At 39.2% G+C, this 24,463-nt stretch overlaps 1 protein-coding gene across 5 annotated transcripts in view; it reads left to right on the top strand.

Moving 5' to 3' along the window:
* LOC147011072 (phospholipid-transporting ATPase IB-like) overlaps positions 1-22,081 on the top strand; it is a 169,486-nt gene extending 147,405 nt beyond the window's left edge. For all 5 annotated transcript variants that reach the window (XM_085859049.1, XM_085859051.1, XM_085859047.1 and 2 more), the window contains 6 exons: positions 15,805-15,861; positions 16,093-16,200; positions 16,291-16,379; positions 16,702-16,806; positions 18,725-18,813; positions 21,477-22,081. In XM_085859049.1, the coding sequence (XP_085715175.1) occupies positions 15,805-15,861; positions 16,093-16,200; positions 16,291-16,379; positions 16,702-16,806; positions 18,725-18,813; positions 21,477-21,586 (558 nt within the window). In that variant the 3' untranslated portion in view covers positions 21,587-22,081. The remainder of the gene's footprint in view (positions 1-15,804; positions 15,862-16,092; positions 16,201-16,290; positions 16,380-16,701; positions 16,807-18,724; positions 18,814-21,476) is intronic.
* Positions 22,082-24,463: the final 2,382 nt, after the last annotated feature.

Here is a 24,463-nt window from a genome sequence, read left to right as displayed (position 1 = left end):
GTATAAAAGCAATTGTCTCAATAAATATTGCATTAACACCATGTTAGAAAGCCATTCACAACCATAATGGTAAGCCTGGTGTTGGCTTCGCGGTTAGGAGGGCGGGCTTAGGATGTTCCGGTCCTGAGTTCGAGCCCCGTTATCGTTGAATTAACATGAGGTGGGGTTGACTCAGCCTGTCGTCCTTCCGAGGTTGGTGAAATGAGTACCAGTATACTGGTATAGGGGCACAGCATCAGCGGCATAGTCGAGCCCCAACAAAATGATAGCAGTAGGGTGAGTATACTGATTCTGGCTCACTTTTCCCCATGTAAGTGAATGGGGGATTTTCAGCGATTCATATTTTTTTCCCTAAAAAATAAACCCCCTTTTTAGCCCAAGGTATATTTATTTGTCCCCTTTTAACCTTGGGGCACTCTATTCAAATAACCAATGCAACAAGATAAAGATTTGTTCAAGTAGCAAAGTAGTAATGTGATTTGTAAAAGATGATTCTGAAGAAATATCTGAAACATGTAAGCCTCGGGGCACCCTTTTTCAAATAACCAATGCATATTGTTTAGCTCACTCATTGAACCTATAAAGATTTGTTCATTCTCAAATTCCTTCAATAGTTTAATTTTCTTTGCACAATAATCCCCATCTAAAATATTTAAAAATAAAACTTTTGAATCTTTATATTTTTTAAGATACCCCTTTTGTGTCATTATGAAATGATATACTTCTCTCATTGATCTCATCTGACCACCCCCTGAGTTGCATATCATTTTGAGATTGTAGTAAATAGTTTTTCCATTGTTCAATTGATAACCATCAAAGCTTTCAGTCCATTCAAGGATATTTATTATTTTCTTTACATCCTCCAACTTATTGGTTTTTAAATTGATTCGCTTATTTGTTTTATTTACCTTTGTTTTAGTTATTTTTTCAATAAGACTTATTTGATATTTTTCACATTCATTATGTTTTCCATTTATATACCAAGACTGAGATTTTCTGCACTCTTTAGTTTGATTAATACTTGGTTCGACCATTTATATATTGTGAAAAACGCGGCGGGAGCCCTTAAAAACCCTAACCCATCTTCCCATCGTTAAAACTTGTGTCCATTTGGAACACAATCTATTCTATTCACTCCATCATACAATATCCATATGGAACACAATCTATTCCATTATCTAAAATAAATCTCTTATCATCAAAGGCTCCTAATGCCTTTTTATTTACTTCTTCACTATATATCTTATGTTTATATCTTCTTATTGTATTCATTTTCCAATATTCTTCTTTCTTATTCATCAAACAATTATAATAATTTCTAAAGGTTATTGATTTCTTTATTACATATTTCTTTATTCCCTTTCACCTTTTATCAACCTGATCACCATACTTATAAGCATATGCCTTTGCTCTCAATCCAATAAACTCACTCATTACTTTTCCACCCAACTCATCCTTAAACTTACCAATAACCTTTTCATTCTTTTTGGAAAATAACTCGCTCTTCTTACAAAAATTACTTGTATCATATACTCCAATATTTTTCTTCATATCTTTATAAACATCATAAGTTTTTATATCTAGAATAAAACTATCAGTGTCCATATACAACAACGAAACATTTTCACCATACTCTTTCTTTCAATCATTATACAAATAATCATACATCAACATCTTTGATAAATCAAGAACTGCTGTTCCAATATAAATTGGTTTATCCATGACAATACTTTCCTTTTCCATATGAATTGCAGAAACGTTCTCTGAAAAAACCTCTTCTCTCTCAAAACTTGGTTTATTTATCAATCTAGAAGCTTCTTTCAAAGATGTTGTGAATCTAATGTTTTGTCTGTTTCTAACATTTTCCATAGTCTTTCCAAATACAGCATTATTCATTAATTTATAAAAGTCCCCTTCAAATTTTACTTTTGTATTTGCTCTCATATCTGTATTGAATTGAATATACTTTTCCATCCAAGGACTTTGTTTAAATTTTAAAACTCTATGAATTTTAGCTACTCTCAACCCAGCAGATAAATATTGTCTCAAGTTCTTTTGATGCAAAACATATCCCTCTTTATCATAGAATGTTGTTAATAACTTTTCTGTTGATTTACCTTTAATATTAAAACTTTTATGACAATAACTTAACCACTCTTTCTTTGGGGTTTCTTTCTCACATGCAAAAGGAAGGTCTTTATGCTTATTATGAAGATCACTCGGGTACCTCAAATCAACTTCAAAATAATAACCTTCTTCTTCCTCATTCAATTCCTCTTGAGAATAAATAATATTCATCAAAGCCTTTTCATAATCCTTTTCTTCCACCCACTCTAATTTACCATAAGGCAGAGATTGAGACATTGCCCATCCATACAAAATTATTAGCATCAAAATACATCAAATAATTACTATCTTTTTCACTCATAATTTGGAAGATATTTACTATTTGCTTAAGCATATCTTTTTGAACATACTTGTGATATTCCACCTCTCTGAGACTTCTCAATCATCAAAAGCATATCTACATCACTGATTAAATCTATATCTTGTTATGTCATTTTCAACATTGCACTCCAAGCAAAACCAGGAGCTGTGAAATAGTGGGCAGGATCTAATCCATAACAATTTTTATTATGACAGAGTGATCTAAAAGCTTCAAACACATCAGCTAACAATAAAACATCTGTTTTTAGATACAAATCATGATATTCTCCAAGGTTCTTTATTTTAAATATTTTCCAAATTTCTTGTGCGTGTTTATATTCCTTATCACTTATCTCTTCTTCATAAAGGTTATAATAGAAACTTTCTTTTGAAGGAAGTTGTGTTTCTTGAAACCTCATAAATGAATCCATATAATCATAAGGATAAATTCCCTTACTTGTAAGAATTTTCTCTTTACTTTGAATTTCATTCCTTGTTTGAATATCCTCTCTAGTTAGAATTCCCTCTTAAATCAGAATTTCATCTACAATCAGAATTTCCTCTTTAGTTAGAATTTCATTCATTGTTCAAATTTTCTTTATAATTAGAATTTCATCTTCAGTAAGAACTTCTTCATTAATTTCCTCATTAATTAGAATTTCCTCTTTACTTTGAATTATCTCTTTAATCTGAATTTCCTCTTAAGTTAGAATTTCCTCTTTTGGAAAGAATGAATTAAGATTTGGAAAAGAGTCCGTGGAGCTTAGATTTGATGCAAGGTAGGATAGTGGTGTTCCCATAAACTTGTAAGAATCGAGAAACCTAATACGAGTTAAAGGTTTTGTGAATATCATTTTTGGAAATGAAATATACTTTTGACTTGTGTTTGTTATGGCAGAAATATTCCCTGATGTTTTTGAAAGTTCATTTATGAATGGATGTGCATCATAGTTGGCGCTGTTGTGAAGAAAGACTGGAATAAAAGAAGGTAATTTATAATTAAGATTACAACAGGAATGAGCGGGCCCTCTATATTTACCAGTAAGATGACACTGATCCCTCACTTTAGACTCCTCAATTTCCTCCTCACAAATATGACAGATATTGTTCTTTCTAAATTCTAATTTTTCTTCTTCGGTTAATTCCATCGGTTCATTTGTTTCTTTCATTAATTTAGTTAGTTTTATACAATCCTTTTCTAATCGTTTTACAAACTCTTGTGAAGCTTTTTTCCCCACTATAATGTTCAAGTTTATTATACTTTTCTCCAACAGATGATTTGATATAATAACAGAAACCATAAAGAATATGTTTTTGATATTTATTTGTATGTGATTCTTTTGGATTAGGAGAAGCAGTATTTATCTTTTTAAGGATACATTCAAAATCAGCGTATATCACAAATGAGTGCATGATAGATTTATTATTATCTTCAAAATAAATCTTTTCACCAGGTTTAGGCATTGTAATTACAGCTGATTTATGATTACTACAATATTTTGGATGTTGTTCTAATCGTTCTTTTGTATGAAATGAATTAAGACATCGCTTACAAGGATATATTTTGTTTGCTGTTCTGAATACCTGAGAAGAGATTAATCTTGATAAATTATTGATGTATGTGTAATGTGAATTCTTTCCAATACTAAAATATAAAAGATCAATGCGTGTTTCTTCATTTTTATAGTTGTTTGAAATTTTTAATATTTGAACTTTGTTTGTATCCGTTAATCCAAACACATTAATAGAAAGATTATTCTTTTTCTCAAATTTAGGAATATCTCTTAGTGGCATTGGGAATGTAAAATCTTTAATGTTCAAGGTATTCTCATATTTCATATATTATTTTACTCTTTCTGAATTACATTTTGGTGGATGTCAGTGAGCAAGAACAGACCAGAGAAAACATTTATTATCATTGTTCTTCATATTAACAACTGCCTTCTTTAGTTTTATTTCTTTTGGTAATTCAATAAAAGAAGAAGCTTTAAGAGGGTTTGACTTTAGAATGTGTATGTCTAAAAATATGATTTTTTAAATATTAAATCCACTTCCTACCACTGTATTATCAACATCCTCCTCTTGTCTTGATTGTTGTTCATAAACCCCACTATTCAAATAATCTTGAAATGATGTTTTAAAATGAAGATCTGTTCTCATATAAGGAGTTTGTCCTTCATCTTGTCTTTTCATATTCATTTTCACTCCCATATAAAACTTTAAAGTTTCATTTCTTTTAATGTCTTTTTAATAACTTTTTCAAAATCAGGTTTCACTATTTCAATTGATTCAGCTATTGATGATGGACGGGGTTCTCCAAATTGAAAAATCCTTATTTTTATGTGCCCTTTAAATGCCCCATCAGTGTTTTCAATATAATAGTCTCCCTTTACTTTAAACTCATTTTTCTTGTGTTTTTGTGATTGAAGATGTCTATTATAACTTCTCTTCAAAACATCCTTTGAGCAGATATCACAATGTTTTCTTTCCAACTCAAGAGATGATATTTGTTTGAAAAGTTTGAATGTGTGTTTGTTGGTTTGAAGGTGTTTTTTATAATATTTATATTCGTGATTACAAACATCGCAGTACATTGTATTCACCATATTTATATTATAAAACTTTGCTTTAAGAAAAAAATTTTTGATGAAAATTTTGTTAAATTTACCGGTGAATCTGTGCTGAAAAACCATTTTGTCCTCCAACTTTTTCACTTAATAAATACAATGTTTCAAGACACAAAAGACAAGTTTCAATCAACCTCTTCATTTGTAAAAGATACTGAGAAATATGTCAAGGATGTAAAATTGAACAAAGATAAATATAACAACTATTGGATAAAAACAATTATGGCGAATAATGAGTTCTTCAATTTCCTTCAGTGGAAGGGCTTTTGGTATTCCTGGAAGAACATAAATTAAGGTATCTTGAACAAAGGTTTCTCCTCTCCTTCTGTCAATAGATTCAAAACTAGAAAAAGCAATGAAACAAGAAAAAGTATCAAAAAATAAAAACGTAATGGATGAAGCTTTAGAAAGAAAAGATAAGACCATCTGTAATATGCATGGAGAAATTTGTATTTTTTTCAACAACCCTAAAGATATAAATCCTGATGAAATAAAGGATGTTAATATATCAGGTGAAATGACATTTCGTTCAATTGTAGGGAAGGATCATTTTAAAATTACCTTTAATATAAAAAATGCAGCAGTTGAATTTGTTAATGAAAAAAAGTATAAAGATATCGATGGTAATGTTTTTTCTACTAATTAGATATGAGTCAATATTCAACTGAAGATTTTGAAGATTATGAGAGTGATTATGATACCGAGAGTTTGCATTCAAACGATAGTTATGATACCGAGCGTTTGTGTTCAAACGATAGTTATGAAAGTATAGATGACTCTGAAAGTATCGAAGATGATATCGAAGATAAATTTCAGTTTGAGTAAAGTTTTACTTTGTAAATATGAATAGTTTACTCGATTTTGAGCCTCGTGAATTCCCTGATTCTCCATATGACAAATTTGAGAATTGTCCTGCGTGTGAAAGACGGGGATTAAACACAGAGTCAAAAGCCTAAAAACAATGTATATTCTGTGATTATCTTCTAATTAATGATAATAAAAAATATAAAAAGGGAAAGAATTCTTTTAAATTTACACCAAAAATGAATTACTTTACAAGATTGATTAGAGAAATGAATGTAAAGTATGAGGGTGATAACACACCTTTCCTTACAAGGGAAGAAACTGAACGTATTCGAGAAATGTTCAAAGGATTGTTGTTATATATTATTCATGGATATCATTTTCAGGGAAATATCAACACAAGATATTGCATAAATAAAATAATGGATTATCTTGAAATTAAACCCGAACTTAGGATAAAATATAGAGTTTCTAAAAAAGCCAATAATAAATTAAATAACCTGTTTTCCAAATATATAAATGAATGATTTTTTACCCATTTGGGAAAATAAGATCAAATTTTACAACCATAAAAATCTCCCAAATTCATTAAGATGCCTCATAGTTGGTTCAAGTCGATGTGGAAAAACCTGCTTACTTTTAAAGATGCTCCTTACTCCCAACTTTTTAGATTATGATAATTTAATAATTTTCACAAAGTCGAGTTTTCAACCAGAGTATCAACTACTCTCACAAGGTTTTAATGCTGGTCTTCAAAAAGAAGATATAATCGGTTTATTTAAACTTCAAAAAAACCTAAATGATTATAACATTGAAGATATAATTCAACTATGTTGTGATACACAGAGATGTAAAAAGAAATCAAATCCGACAACTTGTATTCTTCGTGATAATACGGATGATATACCGTCTCCCCATGATTTGGAGAAATCGAAAAAGAACCTCGTTATCTTTGATGATTGTGTTAATGAGAGAAACCAAACGGTAATGGACAGCTACTACACAAGAGGGAGACATTCTTCTTGTAATTGTATTTATCTCAGTCAATCGTACTTTCAACTTCCTCATCGTTCCATCAAAAACAATGCTAATACTTTTCTTTTATTCAGGTTTAATTCAATAGATGTAAACAATTTTTGGAGAGACAATTGTTCTACATTATGTAGTAAAAAGGAATTTGGGGATTACATGAAGCACACGACTGAAAAATATAAATATATTGTTGTGAAGCAAGATGAGATATTAAATGATATTTTCCAAGAAATAAATGGATGCAAACGAGAGAGCAAGAAGATTTAGGGAACATCAAGAGTTGGTTTCAAAAGTTGTAAAACAACAGGAAGACATAAAGAAGAAATGCAGACAAAAACTAATGGGTGAAGAAGCATTTGAAAGAAAACAAGAGAAATTTTTTAAACCATTTTTAAAAACTTCCCAAGAAAAAATTATAGATGTTTCCACAGTTCCCACAATAAAAATATACTCCAAGAAAGCTCCAAATGTTAAAAGATTTCAGTCAAATGACGGAGGAATAATTAGAGCATATAGGAGAATTAGAATATGATGATGAAGGATTGTTTCAACAACTGGAAGAGATGAATCGATCCCTTGATTATATTGTGAATGCTCTTCAAAACAATGAATATTCAGCGGATTCAAAAAACAAAGCAGGACTCATTCCAACAGAACAACCAGCAATATTTCATCTTGTTCAAGAAAAGGTATTGATATTTAATGATGAATTAAGGTTCTTGAGTTCTGTCTGCTCAACCTCCTGTCAAACCAACTCCGAGATTAATGTTTCTTCTCATAAAAGATGGAAGACAAGGTTCAACTGTGAGGGATGAATCAAAGTATATTGATAAATCATTGGATATGAAAAATAATGATGATAAAGTATATCTTGATCTGCTGAACTCTGTTGATTATATGGTTATTCTTTCTGGTAAAAGTGGGAAGAATGAGAAGGAGAAACACATTATTCAGGCTTTAAGTATCCTTGGTTCAGGTGTTAGTTTTCTTCCAAATGACCCATCACAATTAGTTCATAGACTGTTATTGTTTTTAGGCAGTAAGAAGGCTGGAAGTAACAATTGTTTGAATGAAGCATCAGCCATTTTAGACCAGTTGATGAACATGAAAATAATTAATAAATATCAATATAAAGACATTTTATCTCATATTAAATAAGATGAGAAGCACAATCCTTAGTTTCAATTTCACAACAAGCGACCACACATCTTCATTCCCATACCCACTACAACTTGAAACAACAAAAGAATATGAGGCATCTTTATTGTCCATGGAAACTTAAAATACCTTATTTAATTCCTTATTTCTTAAAATACCTTATTTAAATTTAATGAATTCCAGTGTACTGGCATAACCGTGTCCAAACTAATGATGCAACCAACATAAGGCGACATTCCAAATAGAGAGTGATATTAATAAAAGAATAAATAAACAAATAACTAAATAATAATTCAGAAACATTTACCTCCAGAAAATAATGTGTTGTACCAGATTGCTTCAACAGCTTATGTTGTGTGATCGAGCTGAAAAAAAAAAAAATGAGTCAAGGGTATAGATGGAGAGACAAACAGAGAGAGGTAGGTAGAGAGACAAATAGAGAGAGGGAGGGAGAGATACAAAGATACAGACTGGGAGAAATAGAGGGAGACAAACAGACAGGGACAGAGACACACACACACACACACACACACACACACACACACACACACACACACACACACACACACACACACACACACACACACACACACACACACACACACACACACACACACACACACACACACACACACACACACACGTGTCTCACCGTTGGTTTAATTCATTCGAGATCAGAGGCCGTGATAAGACTTCGTACCAGTCATTAAAAATGTTTTTCAATTCTCTTCTAAGATCGTTGACGTCTTCAATAAGAGCATTAATTTCATGCACCTCATCGTGATATGTAAACTCAACTTCTTCCAAGGACCTGCCAGGAAAAAAAATAGATATCAGGATAATCATGATTTAATTTATAATCAATTGCTTCATCGTTCAAAGAGGAACCCATACACAAGCTTACCAACTTTGTGGTGAGCTGTTTTGTTCGTCGGAAGATAGATTGTTCATGTCTCAGTTGTAAAAAGGAAAATCCCGTCTGGCAGAAACTTTGTCTAGCGAATCACTTATAAGGCAATGATGAGGAAATTGCCTAATCATCGGCTGTGGCCACAGGAAATGACGCTTCGGGCAAGACAGCTTGGAAAATAATTGGGCGATATATTCTCAACTTGTATGAATCATTTTCAAAACATACTTAAAATGCCCTAAAATTATTTTGATTAAACTTATGTTTTAAAGCCTGTTAGTGTTCTGATTTAAAAGATAAACACGAGGCCTTGTCTCTCACAGAATAGTTCCTATTTTTTCACAGCATGACTGTCCAAAAACACTTCCTCATTTTCACGGCACGAACTGAAAACATTTGAAACAAAACTTGTTTATGGCGTGGTTTATGCAAAAAAATGATATGCAACTCAGGGGGTGGTCAGATGAGATCAATGAGAGAAGTTTATCATTTCATAATGACACAAAAGGGGTATCTTGAAAAATATAAAGATTCAAATGTTTTATTTTTAAATATTTTAGATGGGGATTATTGTGCAAAGAAAATTAAACTATTGAAGAAATTTGAGAATGAACAAATCTTTATAGGTTCAATGAGTGAGCTAAACAATATGCATTGGTTATTTGAAAAAGGGTGCCCCGAGGCTTACATGTTTCAGATATTTCTTCAGAATCACCTTTTACAAATTGCATTACTACTTTGCGACTTGAACAAATCTTTTTCTTGTTGCATTGGTTATTTGAATGGAGTGCCCCTTGGTTAAAAGGGGAGACAAATAAATATACCTTGGGCTAAAAAGGGGGTTTATTTTTTAGGGAAAAAAAAATGAATCGCTGAAAATCCCCCATTCACTTACATGGGGGAAAAGTGAGCCAGAATCAGTATACTCACCCTACTGATGGCTACTCAGCTGCCAAGCTGTTGTACGCAAGAAGAATAATGGTCCAAACTACTCTCACCAGCATACCACGAGGTGTTGTCTCTTACCACATGGGGGCAGGTGCATTTCGCATTATTGGTTCAGGAAAAAGTAAGTGACCACTATATTCGTTATTGGTGTGTGTCTGTTGGGAAGTCGATCCAGTCGGAAAAAAAAAAAAACTAAAAAAAAATTTTTTTTTTGAAATTTGTTCTACCCTTATTATCAGTTTTTTGTCGATATGTTTGTCTGTCTGTCTCTCTGTCTGTTCGGTCCAGTGCTCCATTAATACAATGGTGATTTCGATGAAACTTGGTGGGTAGGTTCTAGTTGTCCATGACCTAGTTGTGTGCAAATGAGAACTGTTGCTATGGACACTACCGTTGCCGAGCAACGGGACTTTGAAATTTTTTAAAAATCATTAAAAAATTATTTTTTCGAAAATCAAAAATCGGGCCACGAGCGACTGTGGGCAGTACATTCAGCCATATTGTCATAAATTTCCAGCCGGATCCTATGAAAACTGTCGGAGAAGATAGACTTTGAATGAACCCTGGTCGAAAACAATTTAAAAAAACGAAGTTCGTTATATCTCAGAGACTATGAGTCAGATATATATGAAACTGGTGTGGTAGGTTCATGTTATGTCCTAGTTATGTGTGAGAAAAAAACGTTGCGATGGACCCCTCCGTTGCCAAGCAACGGCCAAAAAACCTCTAAATGTGGGGGTATTTTAACGAAAATACAATCTGCAGCATTAACACTTGAAGCTCGAATCATGAATTTTCTTGTGCTTAATCCTCAGGTCATTCCCCATCGAACGAGCCCATCGCATCAGGTTCTATTGGGTAGTCGACTACCCATGTCTGCCTACCTGCTTGTCTGTATGTCTGTCCCGAGCATAGCTCCGTGGGTTTTGATCCGATCCTGATAAAGTTTTGTTGGGAGGTTTATATCATGATATAGTTGTGTTTTCCTCAGAATGGGCGTGGCTGCGCCCATTATGGGCGGAGCCACGCCCAAAAAACTTGTGTTTTTAGGGGGAAGCCGATTTCAATTTGGTTCTTCTCCGAGGGGGTTTGACGAATCTGGCAATGCTTTCGGTATTTGGTTAGCCCAATGGCACCTGCATTGCCCCACGGAGCTCTATTTTTCATCTTCGTCCCAAAGTCAAGGTCACAAGGTCACGAACGTAGAAAATTGCGAATTTTGACTTAAAAATCCATCTTCTCTGAGGGGTTTGTCGAATCTGGCAGGGGTTTCAGTATTTGGTTAGCCCAATGGCACCTGCATAGCCCCACGGAGCTCGATTTTTTTTCATTTTCGTTCCAAGGTCAAGGTCAGGTCAGGTCAGGTATGGGAGCATGTGCCAGAACAGCGTGTCGCTGCGTCCACTTTCCGCCGGTACTCCAGGGGCCTCCGTCTGTCCATCCCCCAGGCAGATGCCAGGCCCATCCCCATCTCCTTGAGATGATGGTCAACCTGCTGCAACCTCGAGGCACGTGGTCGGCCCACATGCCTCCTCCACTCATGATACTCCCTCGCTGAGAGAATCTGGGTGAGCAGGATCAGCGTCAGGAAAACGAGCCACATGTCCATACAACCGCAACTGACGCTCACGGACTATGCAGGTAACAAATCTCATCAGAGTCTCTCTCAGCAACCGCTCGTTGGACAAAAAATCCGACCAGCGATAGCCAAGGATTCTCCGAAGAGACCTGCTACCAAAGGAATTAAGTCTCCGTTTCAGATCCTTGGTCAGAGTCCAAGTCTCGCATCCATAGAGCAGGACTGGAAGTACCAAGGACCTGAAGACTCGGACTTTCGTCCTCCCGCACAGGTACCGGCAGCGCCACACCCCATGATCCAGTGAATCCATGACTCCCCAGGCCTGACCCAGACGTCTATTGACCTCTGACTCACAGCCAGCAGACATGAATATCACTGCCAAGGTAAGTGAATCTCTCCACGACCTCAACATCCTCACCACAAACAGACACAGACAGGACAGCAGCATCCAAGATGTCACCGAAAGCCTGGATCTTAGTTTTGACCCAAGAAACCCGCAATCCCAGCGGCTCCGACTCCTCATTCAGCACCTCGAGGGTCCCCAAAAGGATATCTAAAGTCTCCGCAAAGATGACTGCATCATCTGCAAAATCAAGGTCCGAGATCTTGACATTCCCAAACGTTGCACCGCAGCTTGATCTCTCCGACATCCTCCCTAAAATCCAGTCCATACAAGTGCTGAAAAGTGTGGGGGCCAATACACACCCCTGACGAACTCCAGTAACAACTGGAAATAAGTCAGAGATGGGACCACCACATTTCACAGCACTCTCAGTACCAGAGTAGAGTTCAGACATCAGATCGATCAGTTTTGGTGGCACCCCATGAAGACCAAGAATCCTCCAGAGGACATGCCAATTCACTGAATCGAACGCTTTACAGAGATCAACATAGGCTGCAAGCAGGCCATGCCGAAACTCTCGTCTGCGTTCGGTGAGGACACGAAGAGCAAGGATACGGTCAATCGTTGACCTCTTTGGTGTAAAACCTGACTGCTCTGGATGCTGGTGCTCAAGCAGATGGTGGCGAACCCTATCAAGAATTATCCGAGCAAAGACCTTGCCTGGCACTGAGAACAGCGTCACCCCTCGGTAGTTGTTGCAGTCGTGGCGATCACCCTTCCCTTTCCAGAGAGGAACAACAAGGCCCCTCTTCCAATCAGTTGGGATGATGCCTGTGTTCCAGGCAGAGCACAAAACTGCATGCAACGACACGAGTGCAGCATTTCCACCAGTCTTGAGAAGTTCAGCATGGATGCCACAGATCCCTGGAGCTTTGCCCCGTTTCAAGTGGTTCACCGCAGCCTGTTTCCACAAGCAAAGGTGGACCACAGTTGATTCGAGGGTCAGCAAGAGGGATTGTAACACCCTTGACGTCCAACTCGACAGCTGGAGGATAGCCTGGTACAACCCCTCAAAGTAACCGGGCCCAGCGGGCCTTCACTTCAGACTCCTCTGTCAAGAGCCTACCACTCTCTGCTCTAACTGCAGTGCGCCGAGGGATGGGCTTGGATGAACGCAATGCGCAAATTCCCCTGAAAGCGGGACGAGAATCACCTGTCCACAGGTGATGCTCTACCCCCTCACAGATTCCTCGCACATAGGCCCCCTTGTCCACCCTCAGTGCACGTACAGTTTTATGCCTCAGCTCCCTGAACAGCTCAGCTCTGCCATTCAGCCTGGCCCTGCGACTCTGGTCAATGGTGCCCAGTGTCCCTTGAGACAAAATTCTTCTTTGCCCTGCGGTGAGTTCCAAGACATCCACTGGCAACATCAAGGACGGTGGTCTTGAAGGCACTCCACAACTCTTCAGGACCCCCCCAAAGCACCCAGACCCCCAATTGTCCACTCAGCCTGTTCGGAAACTCCTCAGCTACTCTCCCATCCCTGTGCTTGCCAACATCCAGCCGAGGCTGGGATGGTGCCATTCTCCAGGATTTAAGGTGCAGCTTTAGCGTTGCTACAACAAGCCTGTGGTCAGTATTGAGGAACTGAGCACTCCGGTAGCCCCTGCAGTTCTGGATCATCCTCCAACGACCGTCAACGAGGACATGGTCAATCTCCTTTGCCGCATCGCCAGCGTTGGAATACCAAGTCCGGCGATGAGCTTGTGGACGCTGAAACCATGAACCAGCCACCTTAAGTCCATGACTTCTTGCAAAGTCAAGGAACTTGGTGCTATTCTGGTTCATAGTTCCTAACCCATGGGGACCAACACACACCTCATAACCATCCCTATCAGTTCCAGTCGATGCATTCAAATCCCCCAAGACTTGAAGTGTATCTCGTCTGGGGAACGGATCAACCACAGACTTGAGCGTGGCGTACAATGCATCCTTCACGGTGAGATCACTCGCCTCAGTCGGAGCATAAACAGAGACCAGGGAAATGACACCTAAGGAGTGACGAATCCTTAATCTCATAATATGCTCGTTGACCGGTGTTACCTCAATTATCATTGGGGTCAGCTTATTGGACACAGCTACTGCAACTCCTTGGGTATGGTAACCATCAGAGCGACCAGACCAATAGTAGGTGTAACCACCCACCATTATCTCGCCGCAATCCGGTCTCCGAACCTCAGAGAGAGCTACAATCCCGATGTCCAAACCCTTGAGCTCAGATGATAACAGAGACAGGTGATCATCCTCTCTTAGGGATAGGACATTCCAGGCACCCACCCGAAGGGACTGCCTCAGGTTAACCCAAGGAGACCGCTGTCTGGTGGACGACACCTCAGCACCACTCCGACACACTCTCCCGCAATCTGACCCAGGGATGTTACCCCGTGGTTTCCCTCCTATCATCAAAGATTTGGGGTCCCGAAGGCTTTGCCCCAATGCCGTCATCCGGTGAGCTGCCCTGCAAAGAGAAGCTGCACAGGAGGTACTCCCACGGAGTGGGTTTTCAGATTGTTTTGCGTTTTTGTGTTTTGCGGCATGAAGGGTTTTACGGTGGCCGGAGTGCAAATCCTGCCACCAACGTCCGAATAAAAAAGTAACCCAACTGCAGGAGGACGTCCGCAGACACAGTTGGGCACTGGATATGGATGGCCGTTGGCTCACAAGGAGCTCCTCCGCCCTTTGACAGGTTTTGTTTTTAATCCTGCTAGGTGTCCATTTCCAAACACCCTCCTCACCAGAAAATCTGGTGGGGGAGACGGTTTAGTTGCCGACAACCTGACCATGGAACAGGTTAGTACAGGTTTACATGGTACCTGTAGCAGGTCACAGATCTTACCTGACCTGACACAGGTCACAAGGTCGCAAACTTAGAAAATTGCGAATTTTGACATAAAAATCCATATATCTCCGAGGGGGTTTGTCGAATCTGGCAGGGGTTTCGGTATTTGGTTAGCCCAATAGCACCTGCGTAGCCCCACGGAACTCGATTTTTCATTTTCATCCCAAGGTCAAGGCCATGAACTTAGAAAATTGCGAATTTTGACATAAAAATCATACGACCGCCCAGACTCCGAAATGCCATATAGCCTATATGACGTTGTATTGTTCCTGGAATGTTCCAGAGGAAGTTTTGCACCAAAGGTCATAATCCTTGACCTTTGACCTTTAAAGTTCACAAAGGTCAAATTTTCAAAGTTGTGGGAATCGAACCGGGTTTTCGACCTTCTTCGACGAACTAACTCCAATAAGCTATAGCATGTATCCTGTTTCCTTATTTTAATGTCCACAACATTGTTTTGTGACCTTTAAATGTTATGCAAAGGTCAAATTTTCAAAGCTGTTGAACGAAACTGGGTTTTCGACATTTTGCAGCTAATAACCTGTCACTCGTACCACATCTTGTTGATCATTTTTTAACTTGGTCAAAAATTATCACATTGTCTCATCCTTGACTTCTGAAACAATCTACATCGTCAAATACCGCTCGTGAACCATTGCCGTCTCCAGACTTGTACAAGGTAGTAGTGATTCAAGGACAGCCGTTTCTCATTAGGCAATATGATGTACTTAACGAGAACGGTGGCAAAGCAAGTTGTAAAAAAAAATTGAGAAGAAGGGATGGAGAGAAAATGCAAGTAAAGGGGAAGTAAAAGAGCAAGGAAGCAGTTGTGCAGGTGGGGAGAAGGAGTTTAGGAAGATTAAGGGAAGGGAGGTGTGCAGCATGTACAATCTATTACCACTTTTTAAACTACACCTGCAGTGCCAACTCAACAATTTCAGCCCAAACTCTTCCTATCAGGAAACTCTTTGGTGAGAGACATATTCATCACTTGCTACAAGTCATAAAGAATAACTTTGTGCAAAATAATAAATTGACACAGTGGAATAAGTGGATAATCCAACGCTGCCTTCACAGCTGGTGGTCATCACGGTTTGTCTCAAGGCTGGGCTGGAGACTACAGCATGGACTCGCGTAAGCCATCTTATGGACGAAAATGAATGCAGTTGTACTGTAAAAGCAGTCCATGGTAGTTTTTGAATCATAACACTGGGATCAACCAACCTCATTGGAGTATAAAAAAAAATTAAAGTATACTAATACATAAACGAGGGAGAGGGAAAGGGGAATATGCAAGGTAGTTCCCCAAGAATTGTCTGAATAACACTTCTGTACAAGAATAACTCTCGTGTGTGTACCTTCCAGTTGAGCCACTTGGCAGTCTGGGGGAGCATGGCTCTATGGATGGTCTTCTTTGGGTTCTACTCCCTTCTGTGGCCCATCATCCCAATTGCTCCAAACATGCAGGGTCAGGTCAGTGGGACATTGGTTGAGGATGCAGGTCAATGATGGGAGAAAAAAAAGTTTCTTGACCGATTCATTTCTGCCTCCCGATGCCTGCAGGCCAGAATGATGTATGGGTGTTTACCCTTCTGGGTTTTTCTCCTGTTGATTCCAATCACCTGCCTAATTCCAGACACAATGTGGAAGATGTGAGTATTATAATTACCAATTTCATTTCCTACTCAACCAGCCCCTATACTACCCCTCAGATGCTTTGTCACCATAGGAACCAAAAGCAAAGACCTGCAAAATTAATTCTGAGTTGTAACATGGTTTGAATCTGCCACATGTGCTATTCCCATTTTGAGGATCATATCCTAACGTGCGTTCCCATCTGAAAATGTAGCGAATGATGATGGGATTCCAAGTTAAAATCCCAAACACTGTGTTGATTTGTACATCTCCGAGGTCAGTGTAAATCATGCAAGGATAAACGACGTTTAGTAATGCCCTTCCAACTTCTGCCTACAGTCTGCGGGGGATGTACTGTCCATCCTTCGCCGAGAAAATTCAGGAGCCACAGCCCATCATGCAAGGTCGATATGGAAAGATCATTTCCAATGTAGTGAGCAAAAGGTTAGTAGAGCACCAAAAATCTTTTGCTTCCACTTATTCTTGTAAATCACATACATACAGCAAGTACAGTGCACTCCCTTTCAAAAATTTAACCTTTTGTTGCCTTACAACCTGGAAATAAATTGCATTAAATCAGACTTTCCACCTTTTATTTGCACATCTTGACCCACAAATTCCAAGTGAAAATCAAATTCTACAAATTTCAGAAAATACATAAAAAATACAAAACGAGAATATCTTGGTTGGATAAGTGTCCACACTCCTTGAGTTAATACTTGGTGGAAGCACCTTTGATATCAATGACAGCTGTGAGCCTGTTGTGATAAGTCTCTACCAATTTTGCACACCATGAAGGGACAATATTTGCCCATTCTTCTGCACAAAACGGTTCAAGCTCAGTCAAGTCACATGGGGAGTATTGATGGACAGCAATCTTCAAGTCACGTCACAGATTTTCAATTGGATTTAGGTCGGGGCTCTGACTGGGCCACTCAGGGACATTTATCATTTTGTTTTTGTTCCTTAGCCACTCCAGTGTAGCTTTGGCTGTGTGTGTCAGTCGTTGTCATGCTGAAAGGTGAACTTCCGTCCCAATTTCAGCTTTCTTACAGAGGGCAGCAGGTTTTCCTCTAGGATTTTTCTGTATTTTGCTCCATCCCTTTTCCATTCTATCCTGAGAAGTGCCCCAGTCCCTGCTGAGAAATATCCTCATACCATGATGCTGCCACCACCATGCTTCACAGTTAGTACTGCAGCATAGCAAACCAATTGTTCAAATTTGCATAAAAGCACCAAAATTGGTACACATGTAGAATAATGTATTCCGAACAATTCTAGATTTGGAGCCACCCGAGATTTTGCCTTGGTCAGCTTTGGCTAACAAAAGCTTTGGAAGTGGTCAGGACACATAAACTTTAAGCCTGAATTTATTTCATGTCTGGTACTGGTACTTAAAAGTGTTGTATGTTTAAAGCAACGTTGTTCATAAAAGGTCGTAGAAAGGGTGTCTTACGACCCTTTATAAAAAATGGTCTTAAAAGAAGGTTTTTCATCACGAATGGGACACGCCAGTGAAGTGTCGATGATATACCCGTGAAAATAACATTGAGATTATCGCCTTTTACAACTCTTATAACAACCAGTAAGAGACGTAAAGTAAATTGGGACTAAACACGAGTGAAGAATGAGGAAATAATTGTTCAGAGTGAGAAAGGTTCGAAGAAGATAGGGCGCGGAAGACGGGCCTTTTACCTGGACATGGAAAACAAACTTGTCGCGGAGTTTAAACAGATATGTGCTCGAGGACTGAAAGTGTATTTCGTATTTGTTTCCGAGGTACGGACAATTGAAATTGACGTAAAAACTGACATATATGCAGCCAATCTGTAGAACATTTACTATCATAAGCGCATGTCATGGCTTTTTGAATACGTGTAAGCGCATATGGAAAGTAAGCACATATGCTTATTACCCAGATTCTACTGTGTTTGAAGTTTACAAACTCATTTTATACCTTCCATGCAAAGAGAGATTTGTGGAAACCTTTCAGAATACCTGCTTTGAGAGTTTTAGTGTTCCTGGTGTAAGAAGGGAATTATCATTGCGAGTGCGTTATTGGTGGTCAAAATAATATTGACGGAATCACTTCCCTTTCACCTGAACATTTCAATGACCTTTGTCATTTGTTGTCATTGTTAAGTTTATCACTTAACGTGATTAATGTTATGGGAAGCAAGTTTCAATATCATTGTTGAAGGGAGAATAGATTCCCAGGTGAATGCCTGGGGCATGAGGTATTGGAACTGTACGGTGCAAGGAAAAGTAGTCTTTTCCTTTAACCCTGAACGATTTTTTTACCCCTTTTTTATAAAGTCAACAGTTTTTTTTAAATCTCTTTTTATTCTGCATCTATCTCTAGTTTTACAGAACGGGCGCAGCTGCTGAAAAACGCCTTCAAGAAAAACACCACCATCCCACAGTCAAAATCCTTCCAGCGTGATTTTCAACGTGAGTTACAGCTCGCTGGTAATATAACAAACAATCTCCACTTTTTCTCGTACTCAGGACCAGTAGAAAGGTTTGTCTAGTGAAGTACAAAACTATCTATAAAACTCGAGAGAAGTCGATGCTGCGCAATCGCAAATCCCCACGCTTCCGACCTGAAGCAAAGTTGGAAGGTGGCAAAAAGTTTCACCAGGAATGACCCAATATGAAATTTTAAGTTGATTTTTTTTTTCTTTCAGTTTTTATCCCTGTGATCGTAAGTCCCCACTCCTGGGGTATGAACTGGGATTCAGATCCAAAAAAAATCGTTTCATATTTCATGCGTCCCCCAATGTTGAATGCTTATACAAAGTTTCATGAAAAAATATTTTAAAATGTGCCTGTAATTGCATTTTTTGGTATTTGACCTTTTGACCCTTCCCAAGGGGGGTGGGCGTGGGGGGGGGGGCAAACATCATACTGCTCTTACAGATTCTTGCCATGTGTTGATCATAAATACCAAGTATGGTGAATTTCTGCACAAACAACCATAAAGGAGGAGGTGGCGTGACGGACAGACGGACAGACGGACTACAATTACAATGTTCCCTGTTTTTTTTTTTTTTTTTTTTAAGTGTGGGGATAATAATCTGGAAGTAACCAAAAAACAAACATTTCGGCAATGGACTACATTAACAGGGCATTGAGGTGTGTACGCTAACTGCCATGGAAAGAAAGAAGCGGGCAGTTCCGGCATTAACCCTTTGACGGAGCAAAAGAGAGTCGACGACGAAGGATCCTTTTTGCACCGACTAAGGGTTAACACCGGAAACGTCAGCTTCTCGTTGCTTCCCACGGCAGTCAGCATACCTCAATCTATGTCCTGTCAATATTGTTCTACATGTCTGTCGAGGCAGATCGACTCTAGCCTTCACCAGCAAGACTAGTACTTCATTCTACATCACAGCAAATCACTCCCCCTCCCCCACAGAGAAATCAGGCTCATCAAGACTGATGGTACAAGTATTGCATTTCAATACTGTATATTAAAGGGGATCAAATAGAACCATGAAGGGACAGCACTCCAGTGATTGGAAGAGAAAGCAAGCCACTGTACCATACATTCCTGGTGTTTGTACACATGCTTTACCCATAAATCTCAAAATGGTGTTTTCAAAAGTAATAATGCCCTGTGTGCCATTTCTTATGCTCAAAACAAAAGGGTCTGAGAACATATTTGTGCTCCCGAGTAATTGTAATTTCTGCAAACGATGGAGATGATGACGTGCTGCCAACACTATAATGGTCAAAAGTAATGGGGCAGCACACTCAAACAGGAAACGATCTGTACCAATTTCCCACATTGCAAATCAGCATTTGCTTGAAGACTCTGCAGCCTAATACATCGAGTCTGAGAGGTCATACGAAAGACTCGTACCAAAGTACGTGCTGCTTCCTTCCTTGGTGTTCAGCATTTAAAGGTTAGAGCACAGACAAACCCATTGGTTGGCATCCATGAGGAGGAGGAAATTTTCCCTTACATGCCTCATTGAGTGGAAAGGGAAAAGAAACGTCAAAAGACGGCGTCTGCAAAAACCAGTTTCTCGAGGAAGTAAAGTGATGACACTTTCCCGAAGATGAGCAGCTGCGTTTGTATGATCCAGTCCGTGGTTGTCTCAGGTATTTGTTTGCATGTGTATGGGTGATTTGTGTTGTCGCTCCTCCATTTGCTGGTAGGATAACCTAGAGGTGAGCACACTTGCCTCTGAGCTCTTTAGGCTGGGTTTGAATCCCAACCCAGCTATAAACTGTCATCCTCGTGTTTCGCAGGCAAGGTGAGGCATCAATGTGTGCACCATCCCTCGGATGGACGTTAAGCTGGATGTACTGTCTGCCGCCATTACTTGGTGGATGTTAAAGATCCAACGGTGTCCTTCGCAAAGAGTAGGCAAGCTTTCTCTGGCACCATGAGCAAATTACAAATTCCTGCTCCAACTTACTGGGGGCACTGCATCAGCAGCCCAGTCAACCCCACCACCCCCTCTCCCCAGCAAATGATGCTACCCACAGCCATGTGCCACATACGAAAGAAGAACATTAAAGTATGCAGCAGGTATCACGTCAAAACACCTTTGTAACTGCAATGCATCATGCATGGGGACGAAGGTGGAACAGGCACGAGATCCCTGTTTGTAAGGTAGGCTGGGCTTGTATGGAATCCAACATGCAGGGATTGGTAAATGTGCCTTGCTATTTATTGTAGTGATAAAACATAAAGTACACGTCATACATCTGTGATTTATTGAATGATATTTGATACTCAAGAATAAGACATACCAGCGATACCCGTGCAAATGCACGGGATAGCAGTACAACATAGCTGGCAGCAGACGACAGACCGTACACGGGGAATGACAAAAATACGCATTGTGCAAAATGCAAGTGGTACTATGGAACGCCAAGACTTCCCAAACATTGTCGGCATGTCCGCTAAGTGCCACAGCAATTTCATAGGGATCGTGTGACGGCGAGCCGAGTTTTTAGTGTGCAAGCTTGGTATTATAAGAGATATTGCAAAGGTAAGTCACGCATGAAAAAATGCCCTCTTCGATAAAAGCTTGCAAGAACACCACGAGATGTTTCCCAACACTTGACAAACTTTTTTCTCCCTTCTTTTCTCTCCGCAGATGGTTACGCCTTCTCACAAGAGGAGAATGGAGTGCTTTCACAGACAGAGATCATTCGAGCCTACGACACGACCAAACCATCTCGAGGAGCAAGCACAGCCACCCTATGACGTGCTGTTCATCTTGGCAATGTGCTTTCGACAACTCGGTGTCCTGCATCAAGCAGAATCCCAGGATGCCTTGCGAAAACATTGTGCACAGCAAAGTGGGTCTGTTTCTGTGCTACATCCTTGTCAGGCCTTGAGATTGCATGAATTTTGGGCATATTACGAGCGAGCGTACCGACCGAGGTAGGGGATGACAATAAAATCACGTGTCAGAGAGCATTTGGAAAGCTTCAGGTATTTTTCCCTCTTCCAACCATTTCCACTCTAATTTATTTTTTGCAACACCGTCATTGTTTTTTCTTTCTTCAAACTGTGCAATCAATTTGGGGGCATCGGGCACGCTTATTTTGGCCACGGAGTTCGTCGCTGTATCCAGCATGTAATCTAAAGGCCTTCTTATGGTCCCAAATTCTCCCCCCTCCCTTTACCCCATTCACTCTCAAGAGATCAGCTTGTTTTCCTCGATTTTTTTTTAAATTAAATTATTTCCACAAGCTCCATTTGAGATTGTGTATTTCTTTTGCTTTTTGATTTCAAAAAAATGTAATGTCTGTTCTGTGTAGACAATGTCATGTGAACAGAAAGTACGGTAGACTTGGGAAAATTAATGGATATGTTCTTGTGCCTTCGGTACTGTAGATAGCCTGGTGTTGGCTTCAGACAGACGAGCTGCGATCCACCGCAGCTGACAGAGCTAAAGTGACGACGTTCTTTTTCGCTGTTTTCATTTTCTCCACATCAAACTTTTGTGAAATCGTACCAAACTTCTGGACGACAATAAGCTCTTCCATGTGTATGTCCTTAGGGCATTTTTATTAAATTTTTCTTCCTTAAATTTCTTATAAAAATGTAATTAATCACGAATATAACAATTAAATTTGCAAAATAAATGTTTGAATTCTGCTTGGTGTAAATCATGACATGGCAACTAACGTACTTGTCCTCAGTTAAAACAAGCAGCTCTCTATCACGACGTGTGGTGAGATGTTTTGAATTCCAGAGTGGGAGTTGTTTTGAATGATGTGGAGGTGAGGTGTTTTTAATAACGTGGTGGTTACATGGTGGCGAGGTGTTTTGAATTATGTGGCAGTGTTTGTCCCAATGTAGCGACGTGTGGTGAGGTGAGTGCAGCAAACCAATCCATGCTAGTATATGTGTGTAATATATAGAAATATAATTGTTGAGGGTTTGGGCTTATCACGAGGGAAGCACTCGAGTTTCTCCAGAACACCCGGTCCTGAGGTCGCTGACTCCAGATAACTCCACACACGGTCCAAAGGGCTGTAGTTCTTACACAGCCGTAGCCGCTTGATTTCGACTACCGGCCCAGCAGGGTTACGTGCTTCGATGTTTCTGCAATACCTTTCTATTGGCACGGCAAATAAAGAGTGGCCACACCCGGTGATCTTCTACCGAGCAGAATAGATAGGTGCAGCACAGGCTAACAGAGCAAATCAGATGTGGCACAACTTCCTATCCAACTATATTTGTACACTGTGTCAGACCAAAGAAGGAAATAACAAATAATTATTTAACACACACACACACACACACACACACACACACACACACACACACACACACACACACACACACACACACACACACTCATTTATAAGCAAGAAAGCAAAAGGCACATATTAAAGGTGTCCGCCGTGATGTGTAGGCGAGTTATCACCGCACCTTCAACAAATTTCTGCTCTAACCTAGAAGGTGCACTTCTTGTTTCATATGCAGCCTGTGGCTGCTAGTTGCATCATTTTTCTGGAAGTGCAAGTGCGCCACTGATGCAGTGCCCGTTATCAGTAAGCTGGTACTTATTTTGCTGACCTCTTAAGGATGACAGGTTAATCAACCCACCTGGTTATTTCAACAGCATGACAGGGGCTCAAATTCAAGACCCTAAGATTTTAAGCTAGCCACCTTAACCATTTAGTGAACACCAGGATGTAGAGAGAGCACTGCATCAGCAGCACTGTAACAAAAGAAAACAAGAAAAATAGCAATCAGAGATTGCAGACCCTCACCAGGACTTCTTTTGTGTACTGGTGTATTTCCTTATTAATGAGACATAATTGGAACTGCAACTTTATAACTGCTGGCAGTGATGACCTGGTACCAATACGGGTCCCGCTTTGATCGGACACCTGACCCTGACCCATGACTTTTTTAATTATTCATTATTCAATTGAATTTAGAATGGGATTAAAATAAATTCATTTCAAATCAAATGGAAGACCAAATATGTACAGTCCTGCATTGGAGTAATCAGATGGAATCCAAAGAAGCAAAAAGTAAATATGAAGTCATCAGGAGGAACCTGGATATGATTCACATTTCAGCTGCTGCTCCTCATCCAATTGTGACATCATAACGAAGGCACTTTCTGTATTATGCCATTAAATAAACATCTTTTTTAAACATTATACATGATTGTGACATCATATGATTGTGACTCCAATGGTGAAAATTGTCTCAATCCAACAAGCTGTTGCGGAGAAAACCACGAAAGTTCTGTGCGGACAAACGCACAAACAAATGGACCCAAACGCAATACCCTCTCCTTCGGCGAGGGTCAAAAGGATGCAAACCCACAGCCATGTGATGGATGAAAAAAAGAAGCAAAAAAAATATTTTTGCTGTTTTCTCATTCACTAATGACTTTCAGGGAAGGGGTAGATCTATGTGCCTGCCCCACCTCACCAGTCCACACTGTATCGTCGATTTTGACACTCGTGATTGAAACCAAAATGTTATCTATTTAAAAGGCAGCATCTCCCAAATGGAAGAGAAAAACATCTTGCATGTATAAATGTTACAAGTCATCAAATAATAATATAAACGCATTGTATTAAAAACAATAAAAAATAATAATAATAA

This window comes from Eptatretus burgeri, chromosome 16, assembly GCF_056783735.1.
Source record: "Eptatretus burgeri isolate ZD-2024b chromosome 16, Ebu_testis_v1, whole genome shotgun sequence".
NCBI classification, from domain to species: domain Eukaryota; kingdom Metazoa; phylum Chordata; class Myxini; order Myxiniformes; family Myxinidae; genus Eptatretus; species Eptatretus burgeri.
This window is presented reverse-complemented; position numbering and strand designations above follow the sequence as displayed.